Source organism: Nematolebias whitei, chromosome 3 (assembly GCF_014905685.2).
Source record: "Nematolebias whitei isolate Nwh7 chromosome 3, NemWhi1, whole genome shotgun sequence".
In the NCBI taxonomy this organism is placed as follows: domain Eukaryota; kingdom Metazoa; phylum Chordata; class Actinopteri; order Cyprinodontiformes; family Rivulidae; genus Nematolebias; species Nematolebias whitei.
Genome location: NC_056500.1, coordinates 44,902,935 through 44,924,288, shown reverse-complemented (window position 1 = coordinate 44,924,288; position 21,354 = coordinate 44,902,935). Strand labels below are relative to the sequence as shown.

Sequence of the window (21,354 nt, the reverse complement as noted above, 5' to 3'; positions counted from 1 at the left end):
GAAGACCTGCGTTTGTTTTAGAAAACAAAAATGACAATTTAAAAGACACTAAAGAAAAAAAAGTTGTCAAAATACAATTTTAAAGTTTACTGCAGCTGTGAAGAAAATGCACGTCTTTTATTTTTTACCATTTGAAAGTTAGTCTTAGTTTGCCAAAGGAGTTCACATTCAACAAGACTGATAAACTCTTTGTCTAAACTAAGATTGTTCCAAAAGTTGCGTACAACAGATAAGAGATTACTTGCTCAATACCGGGCAGCACGGTGGCTCAGTTAGTAGAGCTGTTGCCTCTCAGCACGAAGGTCACTGGTTCAAATCCCAGCCAGGGACCTTTCTAGGCTGATTGGTAACTCTAAATTGTCTCTAGGTGAGAGAGAGTGAATGGTTGTTAGTCTCCTTTGTCTCTATGTGTCCCTGTGATGGACTGGAGACCTGTCCAGGGTGTCCCCAACCTCTCACACAGTGACTGCTGGATATGGGCACCAGTGACCTCCACGACCTTCTCGCTGAGAGGCAACAGCTCTACCAAGTGAGCCACCGTGCTGCCCGGTATTGAGCAAGTAATCTCTTATCTGTTGCCCCCCTCCCCCACACTCTGGCTGGCATTGTGAGATTACGGTAATTAGCTAAACAAAACCTGAAAGTAATGATTTGTCCAACAAAGTTAAGTCAGGTCCTCTGGTCAGTTTCTTTGGATGAGAAACCGTCCAACTTTGGATTTTTCTACCTGGATTATTGAGCATGAATCAGGATAAAATGATTTGTGCTTTCTACTTCCAACGTGCATTAATGCAGCATAGTTTGAAATTAAAATTGATGTCAGATAAAGATGAAGAGGCTGAGTTATAGCGGTCGGACCATTTCCTTCAAGGCTTTTCTTTTCAGTAAAAACTTGTAGAATACTGCGTTTGTTTCTTTTTACTTGACGTCGCATGTTTGCATCGGTTGCATCGGTTGCAGTGTCAGTTCTGAATCGATATCACTGAGCTCTGTTTTGAAGACGAGCGATGCCTTTTATAGAATGAATAATTATGACAACGAGTCAGAATATCTCATGCTGATGATTCAAAATGCAAGGCTTCTATTAAGCCACGTGCTGACCCTGAATTGCCAACAAACAACTTCAAGGTTGAGCGCAGTTGTTGGAGAGAAAATGTCTTTAAGATGCTGCAGGGAATACACACGACACCAGCAATGAGCATGTTCTAGTCCTAAATACCTGGCACGAAATGGAGCGCTAGGAAAACACTGTTGACAAACCCAGAAAGAAGCTTTCATCAAAGATGGGGATTGAGCCCTGCTTCAGTTCTGAGTCTGTTCCACGTACAGAACTGTTGGACCTTTTCAATGAAACCTGCAGCTCTGAAACATTTACAGCTCCATTTTTCCCCATGAAATGATTAAACCAAAGCTTGTCTGAAAGAAATGTACATGAAACTAGATGTTTTAATTCCCTGTAAGCCATAAGTAACGTGACTTGTGGTCTCTGGAAAGGGTGGGGGTCCGTTGGGAAGAGCTTGTTATCAAGAGCCAAGTCTCCTGTTTTCTCCTCAAAGGAGTCGTTCTGCTCCAGAGATTTCTGGAGGTCACAAGGTCAGTATAAAAAGAATAACATGTGAATGCTCACTAAAGCCCAGCGAGAGTGTTTAATGTGGCGCTCACGTCGTCTCCGCTGCACTGATGCTAGGGACGCGTCCGGTCCGAACCGCGTCGTGTTTCGTCAAGGCAGTTGAAAACTTGCTCTTAATTAATTTGATCATCCGCCTAGGATAAACCACTCTGATGACATCAATTAGATTCTAATGAAAACAGATAAAAAGCCACAGAAAGCAAATGGAATTTCTGAGCGGGACTCATGAAAGCCTTCACGTTGGAACGAATTCCCATCCCGTCCCATAAAAAGCCTTTAATTTGCAAAGCTCATGTCTGGTTTGGTACTTAGAAGTACACGGTCAAATGATTCCGTCTAAGTCCTGCGCCAAGAGGAGCTGAATCAGAATTTAATTTGGCACCAAACTCCTTATCCTGTCTGAAACATGTGGCAGGATGCAATCCTTGGATTAGTGTGGGACTTCAGAACTACACATTTGGCTTGTTTCTCTTCCTCTGGCAGAGCCAACACCTAGTCTCTCCGTTTGGAACACAACATTTACATTTTCAATCTCACAGGGGGACAAAACACTCTTGCTTATTCCAGATTAGTACTTCTTAGTTAACCAAATTGCTGCAATTATGTGTGTCAGTCCATTGACGTGCACTGCTTTGTCTCCTCCGTCTCCTCCTCTTCTCTCTAATAACTGCATGACCTCTTTGAAAACGTCTGATTTGATTTTACAGCCCGAGAAAGATAACGGTTCTCGCACATTAAGATGAATCAATTAATTGAGCCGTTAATGGTGATTTCTCAGTTCTTTGCAGAGATGATGGCGCACTTCAGTGTTGAAATATAAGCTGCCACGTTTCCAGCTAAGTAATCAGGAATGTGAGTCTTGTCGCCTGCTGCCGACAGCTGAAGGTGCAGTGAAAATGTTTTTGTAATAAAATGTCTCATAAACCACTGGTCAAATTTTAATGGAAGTTGCAGAAGGTAATTACTGGATGCATCTACGTGATGGACTTTTGGAGACAGGTACATTAAAGATGGCTGCCTTAGGTGATTTACACGAGCCAACACAAAAATAGTGAAACTAAAGCAAACTGACAGAAAACATTTGATGAGGTAATGTAACATCTCATGAAACTGCATGAAGTTGAATAACTCCATCTGCATCAACATAAGATCTTGGTTTCAAACCGTGACATAAAAGGTGGCGGTCAATATACTCTTTTATTTTTTACAAGTAATAATATGACTCATGATTTCTGGTTTATTTTTTTGAATATTTTTAAGAAATTAGAAGTTACTGTAATTTGTTTAGTTTTTACTTTTAATTCGAACCAGTTCTGTCTGCTGGTGATAAACTTGTCACTCTGCAGGATTTTATTTTATTTTGTTCTGTAGTTTCATAGTTTATCACAAACTGAACGTTAACTGTGACTACGCAGAGCATTGTGGGATCTGTAGGAGGTACTTGGTCATCTTTATCCCAGAATCTGTTTTGTTCTGTGCACCTGCAGCACTACTTGTTTCAATAAAACATGTATCTCGTGTGTGCTTGTTCAGCAGTGCAGAGTCTGTTCTGTTCCAATTGTGACAGTTTGGCTGCAGAGAAAAGGGGAAGTATTTATTAAGCTTTTTTTTGTGGTGTGTTTCTTTATCCCAGCGGACTACCCTCCCCCTCCGCCACCTGCTGAAGAGTCAACTGGTTTCCCATCATTGCCTGCTTCCTTCCCGCCTCTGCCGCTGGACAACTTGTACGAATACCAGGTGAGAGGAGCTGCTGTATAAATGTTCCTGCCTGTCAGTAAGTCAAAGAGTCTGCCGCTCTGAGCACGGCTCCAGGCCCGTGTTCTGAGTCCAGCAGGACTCCATTTGAGCTGCAGCCAACTACAGATACTCTAGGCCAGAGAGGGAGGGAGGGATGGGAGGATGGATGACACCTATTGGTGCAGCTCAGTCATGTATCTTTGCCTCACAGCACCCACAGGCATTTGGCCCTCTGGGAAATGTGGCTGCAGCGCTCTGACTCTCCCAGCTCTTGACCTCTGCAAGTGCTTCACATTCCTTTGTTCAGTAGAAGCAGGAAATAAATAAACCTACTCCTATCTGGATTTGACAAGTTTTCTGTCCTAAGTAAACATCTTTTGTTAATCTAAATAACATTTTAAATACAAATTGCCTCACTATCTTTATCACACACCACCAAGGGCAGCGTTTTTATGCTGTGCTCTGTGTGTGTTTGTTCATGTGTCTGTTGGCAAGATCACTGGACACATTTTAATGACACTCTCAGAAAATAATCACTGGGCATACATCTACAACTGATTCACATTTGGAGTCAGCCTGATTCAAGATGGCCACCAAAACAAAGCAACCGTAGCGAACCCAAATACGGCTAAACTTCAGCCAACTTCACAGATATTTAACTAAAATATGGCGTGATTGTAGCTGAGTCGTCACAACACAAACACTCAGTGCTACACACTGTCCCATTTATTTGCTGAAACCTTTGGTATCAACTCTTGGCATCAACCATGTTTGTCTGTTAGCAAAATACCTCATGGACATATGTTATGAAACTCAGACGATAATCATTGATAAACTCAACTACTTATTAACTTATAGAGTCAACCCAAATCAAGATGACTGCCACAGTTGATACTTTGACAAACACAAAATGCCAACAATTTACTCACACTTTCAGATACTGAGGTATCAATCAATCAACCTTTATTTCTACAGGTAAATCCCATTGAGCCTCGAGGACTCATTTACAAGAGAGACCTGATTTCAACAAAGAAAGATGACAACAATGGACAACAGCAACAACAATAAACAGTTATAAAAAGTCATACTGCAGGTTTTTTTTTTAATTTTATTATTTTTTTATTTAACAAATAGGATGGCTAAAAGGAAAAGGTAACAAACAAAACAAAAATAAATAAAAAAATAAAAAAATAAAAAAATAAAAAAACAGCTAGATTCCAAGACAAATGTAGAAAACTAAAAACAGGAACATGTCTGCATTGGACCCTGCCAGGTGTTCAACAGATTCTTAAAGACACTTAGAGAGATCAAGGTCGAGAGCTTCAAATCCTTTTGTAAGATATTCCAGGAAACAGGAGCGGAGTAGGAGAAGGACCTTTTGTCTAGTTCAGTCCTCACTGAGGGACCACTGCAGGTAATAATGTCCTGAGAGCGCACGCTGTAACTGCACTCACGCAGAGACATGAAGGAGGAGATGTATGAAGGCAACAGACCAAGAAGTGATTTAAAGATGAAAATGTACCAGTGAGAGAGTCTGCGTGAAGTTAATGATGTCCAGTTAACCAGTGGATACAGGGTGCAGTGGTGGGTACGATAATCACAGCCAGTTATGAATCTTAGTGCACCATGATAGACAGCATCCAACATCTGCAGGGTTCTTGTAGGAGCGTTCATGTAAATAATATCACCGTAATCAATGGAGGGAAGGAAAGTCACAGATACAAGGTGTTTTCTAGCATTCAGGGTTAGACAGGATCTGTTTCTGAAAAAGAAACCCAGTTTAACTTTCAGTTTCTTTATCAAGTTTTCCACATGGAGCTTAAAAGAGAGATGTGAGTCGACCAAGATACCCAAATATTTATAGGAATCAACAAACTCAGTGGGGACACCATTTGAGGATAAAATCGGAGGAAGAACTGCTGGGACCAACTTCCTATTTGAAAAAAGCATCCCTTTGGTTTTGTCGGCATTTAGGACAAGTTTGAGGCGAAACAAATCAGTCTGGATGATGTTGAATGCAGATTTCAAAAGCTGGAAAGCCTTAGCAACAGTTTTAGCTCGACAATAAACAACTGTGTCATCAGCATAGAAATGTATGGATGCATTAGGGATGTTTTTACCTACATTATGTATGTAGATTGTAAAGAGGGTGGGTCCTAAGACTGAGCCTTGTGGTACACCATTGTTGACTGTTAAATAACTGGAGGAAGTACCATTATGTTGGAACACATTGCCTCCGGTCTGAAAGATAGTTAGAGAACCAACCAATGGTGTGATCTGAAAAACCGATTTCTGAGAGTTTATGACACAAGATGTTATGATCCACAGTGTCAAAAGCTTTAGACAGGTCTAAGAAAAGTGCAGCACAATAATCCTTAGCATCCTTAGCAGGTATATTTTGAAGTGGTAGTAACTGAGCGTCAAACTCAACATATGCTTTAAGTGCCAACACATCACACAATCTGTGAAAACTGTAGGTCACTTGTAACAATATTTACAAAGTTTAACCAAAACATCTGTAACTATGTCCTCTCTCGTAAGATGGGGCGGGTGAATAGGCGTTGCAACAATTATATGTGAAGGGGACGTTTCCCCCTCACATTAAAAAAATGTTCATTTGGACCCCCACATTTACCATGAAATACTGTATTAGTTCACTCAGTGCTGTTTCTATTGCTACATTAACAAATCCATCCCAATTGATTAATAGGAGAATACTCAAACCACTCTGAGTTTTTCTGGTTACCTGCAACAACTCAACACACTGCATGCAGTGTTTCCTTGAGGTCACATGACTTGGCAGGGCGCTCACTGGGGAAGGACAACACCTCTGTCTTGCACGCAAGCTTAGTTAGTGCCGTCAGCTTTTGACCAGTGGTTAGGGTGCCTGAGACAAGCGGAGCGCTACGTCTGTATCATCTCAGCTAGCACTTCTGTATTGCACGCGACTAACTTAGCGCTATGTTAGTACCAGCAGTTGTTGGTGGGGGTTGTGGTGCGGTGTTGCATTATGATGGGTGAGAGAAGCCGAATGTGCTCTATTCACACAAGGAGAGCTGTTGATAAATAGTTATTGAATCAAGTGTTTACTTATGTAGGTCATTGTCGATGGTTAACAACCCATTAAAATACATCAGAATGCAGGAAATGGCATCTATTTTACTCAAAATTATCTGGGGGACAACCCCCAGACACTCCCACCAGTATATCCTCCCCACATAAAAAAGTGCTATGTGTTGTCATCGAATGTTCCCAAACAGAAGGTTCTTTATACCATACCATACCATACCAATTTATTTATATAGCACTTAAAACAGCAACAAGGCCAACCAAAGTGCTGTACAAAAGAACACAAACATGCACAGCGGACAGGAAAACATAAAATAGAAATACAGATACAAATAGCAGCAGAAGCTAACTAAAATGGCCAACAGAGTAGAGAACAGACCAGACCAAAACAAATCACACCGTGTTAAAGGCAAGCGAATAGAAGTGGGTCTTCAAGCGAGACTTAAAGACTGAGAGTGTGGGAGCCTGCCGGACACTCAGTGGCAACTCATTCCACAGTCGTGGACCTGCAACAGAGAAAGCCCTGTCACCTCTGAGCTTACGACGGGTTTCTGGGACTGAGAGAAGCATCTGGTCTGCTGACCTCAGAGAGCGCGGTGGGACATATGGCTGCAGAAGATCAGTGAGATAGGATGGGGCGGAACTGTTCAGTGATTTAAAAACATACATGAGAATTTTGAAATGGATCCGAAGGTGAATGGGTAGCCAGTGCAGGGAGGCCAAAACTGGCGTGATGTGCTCTCTATAGCCTGTACCAGTTAAAAATCGGGCTGCAGCATTTTGGACCAGTTGTAGACGAGCAATGGAGGACTGACTGATTCCAAACAGAAGTGAATTGCAGTAATCAAGCCTAGATGTTATGAAGGCGTGGATCACTGTCTCGAGGTTCTTATGCAGCATGTCATATGTCAGCTCTGCAGTGGAGAAGTGGGCGTGGCCAACACTGCTGGCAGGTGACAGAGTGCAGCGGAGGGAGAGAGCTGAGATCATGATATTATGATATTCTGTGCGCTTTTAGTGAGTTTAGAAACATTTAGAATATTGCAAGAGTGTGGGAAGGGTTTAAAACGCCTACATATATATACATATACATATGTATATATATGTATATGTGTATATATATATATGTTTATGTATATATATGTATATGTTTATGTATATATATGTATATGTGTATATATATGTATATGTATATATATGTGTATATATATATATATATATATATATATAAATAAACTATTACTTACTACTTATATTACTATCCTACTTCGCAGTTTTTCACTTATCATGGAGCTTCAGGGTACGGGTCCCCGACGATAAATGAGGAATAGTAGTACAAGTAGTAGTAGTTTATTTTATTATATGTATATGTATATATATATATATCTATATATATATATATATATATATATAGATGGATATATAGATATATATATATAATTTTAAACCCATCCCACACTCTTGCAATATTCTGAACAATGTTTCTAAACTCTAAATGCTCTAAAAGAGCACAGCACGTCATGATTTCAGCTCTCTGCGTCCTCTGCTCTTTGCCACCTGTAAGCGCTCTTGGCCACGCCCACTTCTCTGCTCTGCATGGTTAACTTCTGAGCAGCTACAGCAGGAAGTTTATCCTGCCATGAGGGCTTCACAAAGCTGCAGGAGGAAGCTCATGCACATGCTCTGGGCTGCACAAATGTGCAGCAGATGCTAAATAATTTAAAATAATTCATTTAAAATGAAAAAATCATGCCGATCGTGCAGCTCATCCATCAATTAGCCAGTTGTGTGTCATGTCCAATCTTATGTTGAAAAACCACGATAGAGTGAGTCCGCAATAAACGAACCACGAAGTAGCAAGGCACTACTGTTTATCTATATATCTATATCTATCTATATATCTATATCTATCTATTATATACATATATATATATATATATATATATATATATATATATATATATATATAGATAGATAGATAGATAGATAGATAGATAGATAGATAGATAGATATAGATATATACACACATGCATACACTGTCATTTCTAACCCAGGCCCGAAGCCTGGCCTGGCCCAACCTGAATTTGGGGCGGGCAATGACAATATGGGCGGATCGGGTTGGTGTCGGGGTTTTGATTGTGTCAGCAGATGTGAGCGGCTGACGATCCAATTATATGGCAACATGGCTTTCCATACAATCACCAGCCGCATGCGGCAGATGACCCAACCAGGTGAGATCCCAAAGCAGACATGTCAGAGCAGGGTCCATGTCTGAATAATGCAGAAGCAGGGATTTAATGCACTTTTGACGGCCATGAAAGGACAAACACCCCCTCAGCTTCGATCTTCTGCCCCCTTAACCACGCGCGTCCACCAACCGTTAATATCTGTATAAGTAGTCAAAGTTTATTTAAAAATATTGGACGTTTTTTCTGGTTCAGACCTTTAAATATTGTTAATTCGTCGGTTGGGGTGGGATCCGGAAATGATGGATATGGGCTGGGGCTGGGTTGGGTCGGATTTTTGGGCCCGAATGCAACTTTAATACATATACATCTAAGCATACATATACATACAGTACATACACATGCATACAGTATGTACATGTAAATATACATACATACACATACATAAGTGTACCACAAATTTACAAGGCTCTATTTTTACTGTGTGGGGAGGAGATATGCATTTCTTTAAGGAATGCTAGTTATTTATTGTTTTATAGCAAACATAGAACTGATTTAATTACAGTCTGCATATATTTACTTTGACGTGAACGACAGACTTTTGACAGTGCTGTGGAAGGACACTTCTTCATCTCCAGGTTTTCTTCTATGGAAGAAATTTGGGAGTTGAGCCAGCCCACAGCGTTGCTGCATTGTAAGACAGGCAGCGCTCAGAGACACACGAGCAGTTTGGAATGCAGCGTAGTGTCAACAAAATTTACTCCCATTACTAAAATCTGTATGAACGTTTCAGCAAATCCTCAAAGCTCCACTGAATTACTGTAATTTTTATCAAGTCAACTGTGTTTTTATTACACATGTGTAATGATCTGCTTATTTTCTTTATTCTTTGTTTTTGTAACATCTGTTCAACAAGTATGAGGCATTAAACTAAGGTAACACAAGGTTACCTTGCAGTTCTTTTCTTTAAAAATAGTTTGGATGCTATTAAAACAGAACACAGTGAAACTATTCAACCCCGTATTGAACTGAAAAGTATACAAAGAAAACAGAATTTTCGTGACAACTGAGAAAACAGATTTTCTTTGTAAGAGAAAAATATATATATTTCTAGTTAAAAAACAAAACAAAAACAGTTTGTTCAGAGCGTTTACCATCATGTTTATTTATTTTTCAAAAGTATTCTGTAGCATTTTAGGACACGACCCGTCCAAGAGTTCAACTTCTTTCCTAAAGAAATGTTCACAAGCCTTCCAACTTTGATAAACACATTTTTTTCCTAATGAATTGTACTTCAGTAAATTCCCCTTAAAAATATTCAATTGGGAACATTGTGTGGTGTGGTTTTCAGCAGGATGTTGGTAAAAAAACAAAAAAACAACTTTATTCTTAAATGAACTGGTTTGGAATTTTTCATATTTCTCATGAAGCATTTATTGAAATAAGAGGTGGGAGGATTAAAAACTCAGTATATTTCTTTTTTAAGTAAATACGTTTATTTTAAAAGTAAAATCTTGGTAAAAAAACAAAAAACAAAACTGATGCTAGTGTCCTGAAGACAAGTAGGATTTAATTCCCCCCAGATGTTGTTTAATGGATGTTGTATAACTGTTGTCTCATTTATATGCTGGTAATAAGCTAATAATCACACGAGACTGATAATAGCACATTTATTTGACAATGGACGCCTTGTGTTTTTATAGTCTATGGTAAATTTGATGAGCAATGGCAGTGATGGAATATACAAAGTTTGGGACAGAGGCTATAATAAAGGTGAATAAGAGCAGACATTAACAATATTGTAATAATAAAATAAGAAGAAATGGTAATGATAAAAAGTGATGAGGGTATTGAGGTTTTGTCTGTTCTCATCGTTATGTATGCCTTCAGACATTATTTTCAACAACATCAAGTTTTTGTTTTTCAGCAAGACGTTAACAGTAAAACACATGATTGTGCATAAAAATTCCAGGATAGAGTAAGAAGAGGGTCACAAAATGTTCATAATGTTCATAAGATAAAATAAAAAAGACTGAGGACTTGGATCTGTCTGTTCAGATGCAAACTCCTTTTATTTAACACGTTTCAAGTGCCTTTAGTAGAAATGCTGCATGGGTTGGAGACAAGCAGACACATTTGTAAATTAAAAGGCAGTTTGAGTTCTGGAGTTTCATATTATTAAAGTCTTTATGCAGATACCAAAGAATAGTGTAATAATTTGAACATTAACTGGATGAGTGCAAGTTCTAATGAAAATAATAGTCATTAACAAAAACAGAGATGGAGGCCTCTAACTTTCAAACTTTTAGAATTAATAAAGCCTTCCAGATGGGAAGCGAAACGTCTTCAGCTTCAGAGTAAAAGTCCAGTTGTTTTATCCTGAAAGGATGCTCAATAATCCAGGTAGATGAACCTGACAAGGCTGAGTCAGGTCATCTGAAGGATCCATCCAGGGGACCTGACTCAACCTTGTCAGATCCAGTTTTAGTTTTTTTAAGTATGTTCATGTATCTCAGGGTTTTGTTCATGAGTGAGGGAAGAATGGAGCTTGAGATTGACAGATTGATTGGTGTAGTGTCTGCATTACTGTGGACTCTGTGCCGGTCTGTTGTGGTGAAGAGGGAGCTGAGCTGTAAGGCAAAGCTCTCTGTTTACTGGTTAGTCTACGTTCCTTCCTTCATCTACACCACTGAACTCTGGGTAGTGACAGAAAGAACGAGAACGTGGATACAGGAGGTTGAAATGAGTTTCCTCTGCAGGGTAGCTGGACTCTCCCTTAGAGACAGGGTGAGAAGTTCAGTTCTCAGGAGAGACTCGGAGTAGAACCGCTGCTCCTTCACATCGAGAGGAGCCAGCTGAGGTGGTTCAGGCATCTGGTAAGGATGCTCCCTGGGCACCTCCCTAGGGAGGTGCTTTAGGCATGTCCAACTGGGAGACCCCGGAGAAGACCCATGACACTGGAAAGACTACGTCTCTCAGTTGGCCTGGGAACACCTTGGGGTCCTCCCAGGAGAGCTGGAAGAGGCTGTGGAGAGAGATGTCTGGCCTCCCTGCTCAAGTGGCTGTCCCCGTGACCTGATGTCAGAACAAGTGGAGGATAATGGGTGGATGGGTGGATGGATGGATATATTTCAATTTGTATGGTCTTCTGACTAATGTGAGAAATTTTTGCTAATTTTATCACCAAACTTATTTTTGTTAGAAGAATTGGCAACATTATAGACAGATTATACTGATCTCAACTTGCTTTGTTAAACGTTTTTGGACAAAATGCATGAACAAATGTTTAATAAGGTCCCCCCCCAAAAGTTTTTTTTGGCCTGTCATGTTTTTACATTTTCTGAATTGAGGTTTTAACTTTAAAATGCATGTGTGTTTTTATCTTTTACTTATATCTTTTATTTCTCTGTCTATAAAGGGATTTTGGTCAGGAAGTTGATTCATTAATGCAATCCTGGTATTTTAATTATATGCCCTGTAGCCAGGGCACAGCGTTTCAACTGTTTGACACAACTGAGCAAATGAGGCAGATATCAATCATAAAGTCATCTCTCTTAGCTTCAGTGAGAAAATTCTATGTGCTGAATGAGTAAAGCAGAGATTAAACATATTTAACTCGGGAGAAGGCAAAAATATGCTCTTCATCACCCGGGCAGAGAGAGAGATGTCTGGATTATGACATATAAAAGATGAATCTTTCACAGGGAGAGAAAGACAAATCTCTCATCCTGGCTGTTGTCCACGTTGCGAAGCTCAACGTGGAAATTTCCTACGCACCTCAAAGACTGCAATACTTCCTTTCATCATCCTCGTTTTCACCGTTAAACACATTTGACTGTTTTTATTTCTTTCCCCTTTGTTGATTCGAGAGAAGCCATTAGTGTGTTGCTTTGTTTACCCCTGCTCCCCCGCTGCCTTAGATGTTTTTAAGGAGCTGCTTCGCTGCAAATGGAGGCAAGTACTGCCTCTAATAGATTGTGACAGGTTATCCAAACACATAACATTAGAATAAGAAGCAGTCATTGATCCAACCAACTCAAAAAGACCCTGCAGGCAATTGCAAGAAGTCTTCTTGCACTTGCTGCGTAGTTCAGAAGCCTAAAAATACATCTGTCATTTCACAGAGAAATCCCAGAGAATTCTGTAGAAAACCCTGCCACTAATGGTCACGTCACTTTAAATGTTTTCCACATTTCTTTGTAGCTGTTTTTTTTTGTCTCTTTTGCTTAAATATTTTGTGTTTTTTCACATGATATGATAGTATTTTTCTCAGAGGCAAAACAGAGAAGTGTAGATGAATAAATAAATCAGTGTGCAGTTGTCTCCGCTCGTAATCCAAGTTATTGCAGAATAACAGAATAGTTGAATGGAATTAAGTAAAACAAATCAGTATATAACTTTATAAATTAGATTTTTGTATGAATGTTTCTAAAGGATTCACATTATTGAGATCCATTTTTCTTCTGTACGTTTTTCAGTGTGCGACTTGTTCCACAATTTTTGCTCAATTTCAACAATTCATGTACAGTGGTCCCTCGATACGTTGTGGTTCGACCTTCGTGGAATACTCTTTCTCGGGTTTTCAACCTAAGATTGTACACAATACACGATTGGCTGATTGATGGAAGACGACCAACCAGAGCATTGTGTTGAGGGGCAGACTGGCCATCGGGAGTACCAGGACATTTCCCGGTGGCCTGGCCCACTCAGTGATTGCCGAGGAGCCGCCTCCTTTCTCCTTCTGATGCTGTCAGTCACAGCAGAACAGAGACACAAAACAGGCTGCGTGCCTGCCTTTTGTGTGTCTTCTCTGTTGTGACAGACAGCTCAGAAAGAGAAAGGAGGGGGCGGCGTCTGTCTTTCCCCATCAATGCTGTGAGGGCTTCAGTGAGTATACCAGAGTGAGCGGCATGGATTGTTTATTAAAATAATCGCAACTCGAACCAAGCCGTTAGTCCCCCTCGGCAATCACTGAGCAGGCCAGGCCATTGGGAAATGTCCCAGTGCTCCCGATGGCCAGTCTGCCCCTGGGTACTGATTGGCTCAATAACCATAGCATCAGTCTGCCTGCACTTTTAGAGCATTTAGAGAGTTTAGAACATTGCTAAGAACATTGCAAGAGTGTAGGAAGGGTTTATAAAACCTTTATATATATATATATATATATATATATATATATATATATATATATATATATATATATATTAGGAATGTGCGATATGGCATAAAATTCATATCACGATATGTATTGTGAAGGGTGGCGATAACGATATATATCGCGATATGTTTTTGTATAAAATTTGCTAAAAAAAAAAAGCATAGGGTGTCCTTTTGCCATCATATATTTTGAATTAAGAAAATTCCACTGCTAAGTCCAGAGAGTTTTTAAATAATAAACAAATCAAGTATTAGGCTTCTTTCTTGTAGTTCAAAACAGTGCAAAAGATGTCAAATGTAGTTTTAGCCATATGTTTTAAACCAAAAAATATGTTGTTAACTCTTAACAGTTTCCATTCTTCTCACTTTATAAATGAACAGCAACAGAGCAGCATTTTACACTGAAACACTTCACCCTCCAAACCTCTAGAGGGCGACTCCTTCTGCTTTAATGGAGAGCTGACACAAAATGAGTCTGTGGCTTTGACCAGAGGGTCTCGCAGTAAAACACAACACAGCGTTCTTTTCACAGATTAGAGAGCAGGTTTCTCTAAAGCTGACCAACGCTTACTTTAACTTTCGATGAAAAAAAAAAAAACCTTTCAACAGAACACAGCGTTTTGCACATTCGTCAGAATACGGCAACACTACGGCAATCCGGCTGTAGTTAGCTTGTAGCATCGCTACTTAGCTCTCGAAGAAAATACTTTAATGCCACTTTCGCAGTTTTCAGCTCAAAAAAAGTAATGATTAAATCTGACAGCTCTGATTTTACCCTTGAACACCACTTATGCACAGTTTTCAACAAACAAAAGTAACGATTAAACTGACAACTCTGATTTTACTTCATACACAGCATTACTGCGGTTAGCCAGTAGAAGACAGATCTCTATCGTTGGCTAAATTTGTATCGTTTCTACCGTGTACCGTATATATCGCGCATTCCTAATATATATATATATATATATATATATATATATACTAAAATAAATATAACATCCCTACTTCGTGGATTTTCACAAATCGTGGGAGTGTCTGGAATATAACCCCCGCGATAAGTGAGGGAATACTGTATCAAAACATTCAGCTCATTCAGGACACTCCTGCTGTGACTTTTGGTATTTGCGCAATTTTTACATTTTAAAAATGTATCTTTTTCAGCCACGTTTTCCTCATGGAAAATGAATGGAGCTCTCCACATCCTTCAAACACTTTGCACTTTTTATAACTTTTTACTGCTCATTTAAGCTTTTGTTCTTGTTCAGCTAATTTTAGATTTTTTTTTATGCTAGTTTCAACCACTTTATGTTAAATTAAACTCTTTTCTGCTTTTCATCTAACTTAAGCCATTTTTCTAGCTAATTTTTGCCTTATTTGCTTGTACGCATTATATATGTTGAGGCAATGTGTATTTGTGCTCTGCTTTTTTACTGTTATTGTGAATTATATTAAAATGTTCAATGATCCTTACTATAGTTAATAATCAGTCTTGATGTGACCGATCAGTACGGAGACAGCAAGCAATCATTTTTAATTATCTTCAAAATTTGATAGATATGATATTGATATGATACAGAGACATGTTTTCCAAGTCTTTGAGAAGTGTTTCATCTCCCACAACCAACACCCTGACATTTCACTGTGTGCAGCTGGGACAGCACAACAGAGTGAGGGGGGAAAGGCTGGCACCTGGATGATTCTGTAAACTAACAAATTATTTTAGGAAGTTCAGAATGGGTCAGAACCTCAGATAGGCGAAGGCATTCATAAGTTTGTACGTGTCAGTGCATTGATCTTCTGTGATTGCTGGCTGTTCTCCAAAGCTTTGTAATAAATCTGATGAAGTCTACAACTGATTGTTTTGGGAATCTCTCTTTTTTTTTTTCCCCCTTGTCCTGTCCGGCATTGTGACACAGAATTATTGTCTGAGTGTCAAAGTGATGACCAACATATTTACTTTCACAAGCAGAGCATTATGGCTGGCATTAATGTTCCACTTGATATATAAATTAAATTTTATTAGAATATGCTTTGGGTTTGTTCCAGATGTAATGGACACGGGGACGAAAAACAAAGAAGATAAAGCAGAAAAGTGAGAGAAGGGTTAAAATGTAAAGAAGGAGATAGGAATAGAGGAGAGAGAGAGGGATAAAGAGAACACAAATCAACATCATTGAAGTCTCAACCCTAGTTTTCAACCCTACCCACACTCTTGCAATATTCTAAAGAAAAATTCTAAACCCACAACGCTCTAAATGAGCACAGCATGCAATTATCTCAAATTTCACTGCCACCTGCCGGTGCTCTCGGCCACGCCCACTTCTAAGCGGCAGAGCGTAGATGACATTCTTCTCCCTGCACCTGTAGGCTTCACACAGGTGCTAAATAATTTATTTTAAATAAAAATCCATGCTGATTGTGTGGCTCATCTATCAATCAGCCAACTGTGTGTCATGTCCAAACTTACTTTGAAAAACCGCAACAGAGCGAGTTCGCAAAAGTCGAACCGTGAAGTTGCGAGGGACTACTGTAATAAGAAATGAAGAAATAAAATTATCTTGTTTCCATGACAATAAGGCTGACAGTTTCAGCCTCTTTCTGCTAATTTCAACTTTTCAGCTTCTACTTGTTTTAGTTCATTTCAGGGGTTTTTGTAGCAGCGCCTCTGCCAATTTCAGCTTATTCTGCTAATTTCTGCTACATTCCTGCCCTGCTCAGCTTTTTCTACACATTTCTGCCATTTCTCTCCTGTTTTCTGCTTTATTTTTATGCTTTCAGCAAATGTCATCTGTTCAAATTCCACTCCCATTAACAATTAATCAGTGAAACCTTTCCAAGCTGGTTTCAACTTCTTCAGCAGCTTTGAGCAACACTCATTCAACAGTAAGCATTCACACTGCATTTAGCAGGAAATGCACTTTATCCAGTTTTATTTAAAATCCTCCTTGATGAGATTCTGAATAAGTATTTTTGGGGGGGAGGGTGTCTAAATCTGAAAGCAGGAAAAAAAAGCAGGAGGTGAATAACAACACAATCATTTAAATCGTGTCATGTGGGCCAGTTTCTTTAAGTGAGAAACGTGGAGGAGGTGAATAGTTCACCGTGTCCTGAACACTGCCTTTCAAACAATACACTTCTTATTTCTCACTGCACTTCTTCCTGAGAAGTCTCTGCTATTGATGTGCAGCTTTCAAAAGGATTGTCTGAGGTCAAGGTGGAATGTGAACTTAGAAAACTGTAATCCTAAGTTTAAGTGTGGAAAGTCTCAGGGGAGAATGTCTTTGAGCAGAACAGAGGCAGAGCGACTCGTTATTGTTGAAGTTCTGACATTAAATGTAGAGCATCTTGTAAAGGCCATTTAACCCTCTAAAGCTAACTTTCCTTTCTTGTGTTCTTCAGAGGGTGGTTTAGCTCGGCACTATTGAATGTAGAAAGTCAAGTGCTATGGAATACTACAACAACATACTAAGAAGTTGGATGTAATATTTGTTGTTTTGTTTTAATGTGAGTTAATTAAAAGGACAAGAAAAATAAGGGTGGCACGGTTGGTAGAGCTGCCCCCTCTCAGCAAGAAGTTTTGCTGTATCGAATCCTGGCTGGGAGCCTTCCTGGGTGGAGTTTGCATGTTCTCTCCGTGCATGCGTGGGTTTTCTCTGGGTACTCCAGTTTCCTCCCACTGACCAAAAACGTGCATGTTAGTTTGGTAACTTTAAATTGTCCCTAGGTGTGAGTGAGAGAGTGACTGGAGGAACAGCATTCAGGGAAAAACAATGACCAAATATTCCATTCAGATTTGCTCACCGTGGCGACCCCTGCTGAAGGGAGCAGCAGAAAGAACAACAATAAGATACAATTCATTATAGTTCATTATAATATGGTACAATAAATCTTTTTGTACCCTTGAGGAAATTAGTTTAGACTTGTTGCTGTCCTAGTCGCTGCCTTCACAAAATATCCAAAAAGAAATAGATTATTTAGCAATCGTCTAGCACACTTACATGATCCACTAAGATCCGTTGTTGTGGCAGAGTGATACTCCATGCTCACTGTAACAGAACTGCTGACTTCAGAGATGGAAGAACTCATTGGAAGGACAGTATTTCAGCAGCTCTACATCAATCAAACCTTTACGATGGGGTTGTAAAGGTTGTAAACAACAGAATGCTTTATATAAGAGAACAACAGCATTCTTAAAAATGTAAAGGACACGAAAAACGTTTAGGAAAAAAAACACTGCATAATGTGTAAAACGTGACGCGGTATGGATATCCACTAAATCCACTGTCTTTGATGTTTTCTTCTAGATTAAAGGACCTGAGAAGACCCTGGAAGAGAGGCGCTCCAGTCTGGATGCAGAGATCGACTCACTCACCAGCATCTTGGAAGACCTGGAGAGCAGCTCACCCTACAAGCCCCGGAGTGCACAGGTAGATCACCAGACCTCCATAAAATATAATGTGTTTATATACAGTGCTGCAGAGTAACCAAACAGTTCTTTACATTCTTAAACATTAATTATTGCACCTTCTTACTCCACTGCTTTCACTTAATAGCAGGTGTTTCTTTAATGAGAAATAAACTGATACCTTTATGCCTGACCTCACTCAGCCTGATCAGGCTTAAAGACATTAAAGCTTTAGTTTTATTTAAGTTTGCTTTGTTAGGGTCAGAAATGGTCATGGTAAAAAGAAAAGGCACCTTTTTTCCAGTTACAAATCGTATGTGTCAAGACTAGGGCTGAACGGTTTTGGAAAATTTTCTCATTGCGATTTTTTTTACCTCAATATTGCGATTGCAATTTAATATGCGATTATTTTTCTATGTCTTCTTCTCACGTATTTTTCAATGAACACAAGCAATAAATCAATCTGTTTCAGCTGTTTTCAGCTCCGCTGCAACTCTGTTTCTGCATTTTTTTATAGCTCCAGGATTGCGACTTGGCTAAAATGTGTGCGTGAGAGCATTCTGTACCGCTTATCCACTGTGTTTACCAAAGCCGTAAACCCAGGCGTGGTCACTGTATTAATGGGCATCATGTCTTTCACTATGAACTCTGTTATTGCTCGAGTTATTTTCACGTGCCGTTTCGAATTATGCTCATACAGAGTAATACCTTCAAATAGTTCGGTCAGTGATCCTTGTCATCTGGTACTTTGCTTACTTTAAGTTGAAGCACTGGTCGTTGGTATTCTAGTCATGTAACCATCATAAATGGCTTTGTGGTGTTTTTTAAGTGTTGATAAAGATTTGTGGTGTTACCTCGGGAGGTAGCAGCAGCAGCAAGGCAGGTTCTGCACAATACATGTTGCTCAGCGTCTTCTCTTTTATAGCCAAAATAATTCCAAACAACGGACGTGCTGCCTCTTTGGCACCAAACTTTCAGACGTGTCGGCTTGTGTCGAGCCTGACACCAATGTACAACCGGTTAAAGTGCAGTGTTGACTTCTCTCACTCCCTGCTCTGCTCCGCTCCGCTCACTCGCAAGTCACGTAACCAGATCAGTGACCAGTCAAATTGCAGCCTTTGCGATTATAAAGTCTCGTTTTATCACATTGCGATATTATTGCAAATGCAATTAATTGTTCAGCCCTAGTCAGGATGGCTTTACACTTGTCGAAAGTCTAACTTAATATGGTATAGTCTCCGTCTGTCTATTCGTATGGATATAAACTTTTCTTTTTTTCGCCCACAACTTCTGATCCGCTCAAGATAATTTAACGAACCTTCATACACTTACGCATCATCGGGAGAAGGAGAGTCACACACACTTTTCACCGCCCCTGCTCTAAAGCCAAGGTCTCAAATCGGTCACAATCCAAGGTTTTCTTGTCCTGGCCATAACGTCTGATCAGTTCAAGGTAATTTAACAAAGCTTGGTACATGTGTGTACCACCACTACACAGAGTGTAACATGATCTTTTTTATCACCCCAGCTCTAAGGTCAAGGTCACAAATCAAGGCCAGATGTTATATAATGTCTTTGCTTGTCCGAGCCATTGCTATAAATTGCTATATTGCTGTGTAATAGTTTGCTGACAGGCATATAATGTGCCATATTTGGTAATCTTGTTAAAAAGGTTTTTACTTCTCACAATGACTGCAGGTCATACAAGTTCACTTAAATGTGGGAATTAGCTGTTACCTGATTGGTTTGTAGTGAAGAACAAGCTCAAGGAGGTACAGTATTACTTGTTTCTTGAGAATGTGGTCATGCTCAGGTATGGTGCACATGTCTGAAATATGAATGTGGTGCAAGTGGCATGCCTTCAACTGTGGCTTGTGCTGGTTGGACAGCATTTTGATGGCACTGTTTTTCACACACTTTAACACCTTGAGGAAACAACCAGCGGGAGTTCCCCCACATACAGATTTCATTATCTCTCCATTTGTGACTAAACGTAAAACTATTTCAACTTTAAAATTCTGTTTTTAACTGCTGGCTCTGTTTACAAACTGATATTGTCTCTAGTTGTGGTTATGTAATATGTGTTTTTAAGCAGAACTAAAACTTAAATTTTGGTTATCGTCCAATGTTGAAAGACAAACTCTGAGCGATAATCATTTTACCAGTGTTTTTATGTGTGTGCATGCGTGTGTTTGTTACAAGAAGTTATTGTGATCTACATTATTTAACTAGTTAGCAGATTTAATCTGATGCAAATGTTTGGTTTAAAACTGCAAATTACAGAGATTACAAAATATTTTCCTCAAATGAGTGATCCCAATGTTTCTTTTGCTTTTTCTAATAAAAATAGTAGTAAATGACTGCAACAGTTATATCCTGATGCTGCTCAGTAATCCAGGTAGATAAATCTAACTAGGTTGAGTCAGGTCCTCTGGACGGATTCTTATTGTTGAAATGTTTCATCTTATCCAAAAGTCTTCTTCAGTCTGAGGAGATTCAACAAACTCAGTCTTATAAATGGCACCTTCTCATAGAGGATCAACCAGTTTGTTGGTTACATCCAGAACTAGTTGTTTGCATGATGGAGGACCATCAGCCTAACAATGGATCATTAGCACACTGATGGCTGTTTACTATTCACAGAGGGCTGAGTGATACTAGCAATCACAGCATTGTAAGAGGGGGACAGGTGAACCCGGAGGCCTCCACCCCTGTTTAATGATGGACGATTTCTTTTCACAAAGATGGCCTCCTTTACTCCTCTCTCAAACCATCGTTCCTCTCTGTCCAGGATGTGAACATCTTCATCCTTGAAAGAGTGACCGCTGGCCTGGAGATGAGTGTAGACCGCAGAGACCTGGCCTGATGATGTTGATCTTCTGTGCTGGGCCATCCTTTTGGCCAGTGGCTGTTTAGTTTCCCCGATGTAAGACTGATCACAGCCCTCCTGACACTGAACAGCATACACAACATTACTCTGTTTGTGCCGGGGGACTGGATCTTTGGGATGAACCAGTCTTTGCCGTAATGTATTTTGGGGTTTAAAAGCCACTGGGACGTTATGTTTGGACAATAAACGTCTCAGTTTCTCTGATACTCCCTCAACATATGGAATGACCACTGGTCTGGGTCTGGGTTCCTCCTTTTCACCTGTTGGCTGACTGGAGTC

At 39.7% G+C, this 21,354-nt stretch overlaps 1 protein-coding gene across 1 annotated transcript in view; it reads left to right on the top strand.

The window, feature by feature from the left end:
- Positions 1 to 21,354, top strand: part of LOC119430816 (LIM domain containing preferred translocation partner in lipoma) — a 267,474-nt gene that overhangs the window by 112,748 nt on the left and 133,372 nt on the right. The window contains exons 5-6 of the mRNA XM_037698297.1: positions 3,264 to 3,367; positions 18,085 to 18,207. Of these exons, the coding sequence (XP_037554225.1) occupies positions 3,264 to 3,367; positions 18,085 to 18,207 (227 nt within the window). The remainder of the gene's footprint in view (positions 1 to 3,263; positions 3,368 to 18,084; positions 18,208 to 21,354) is intronic.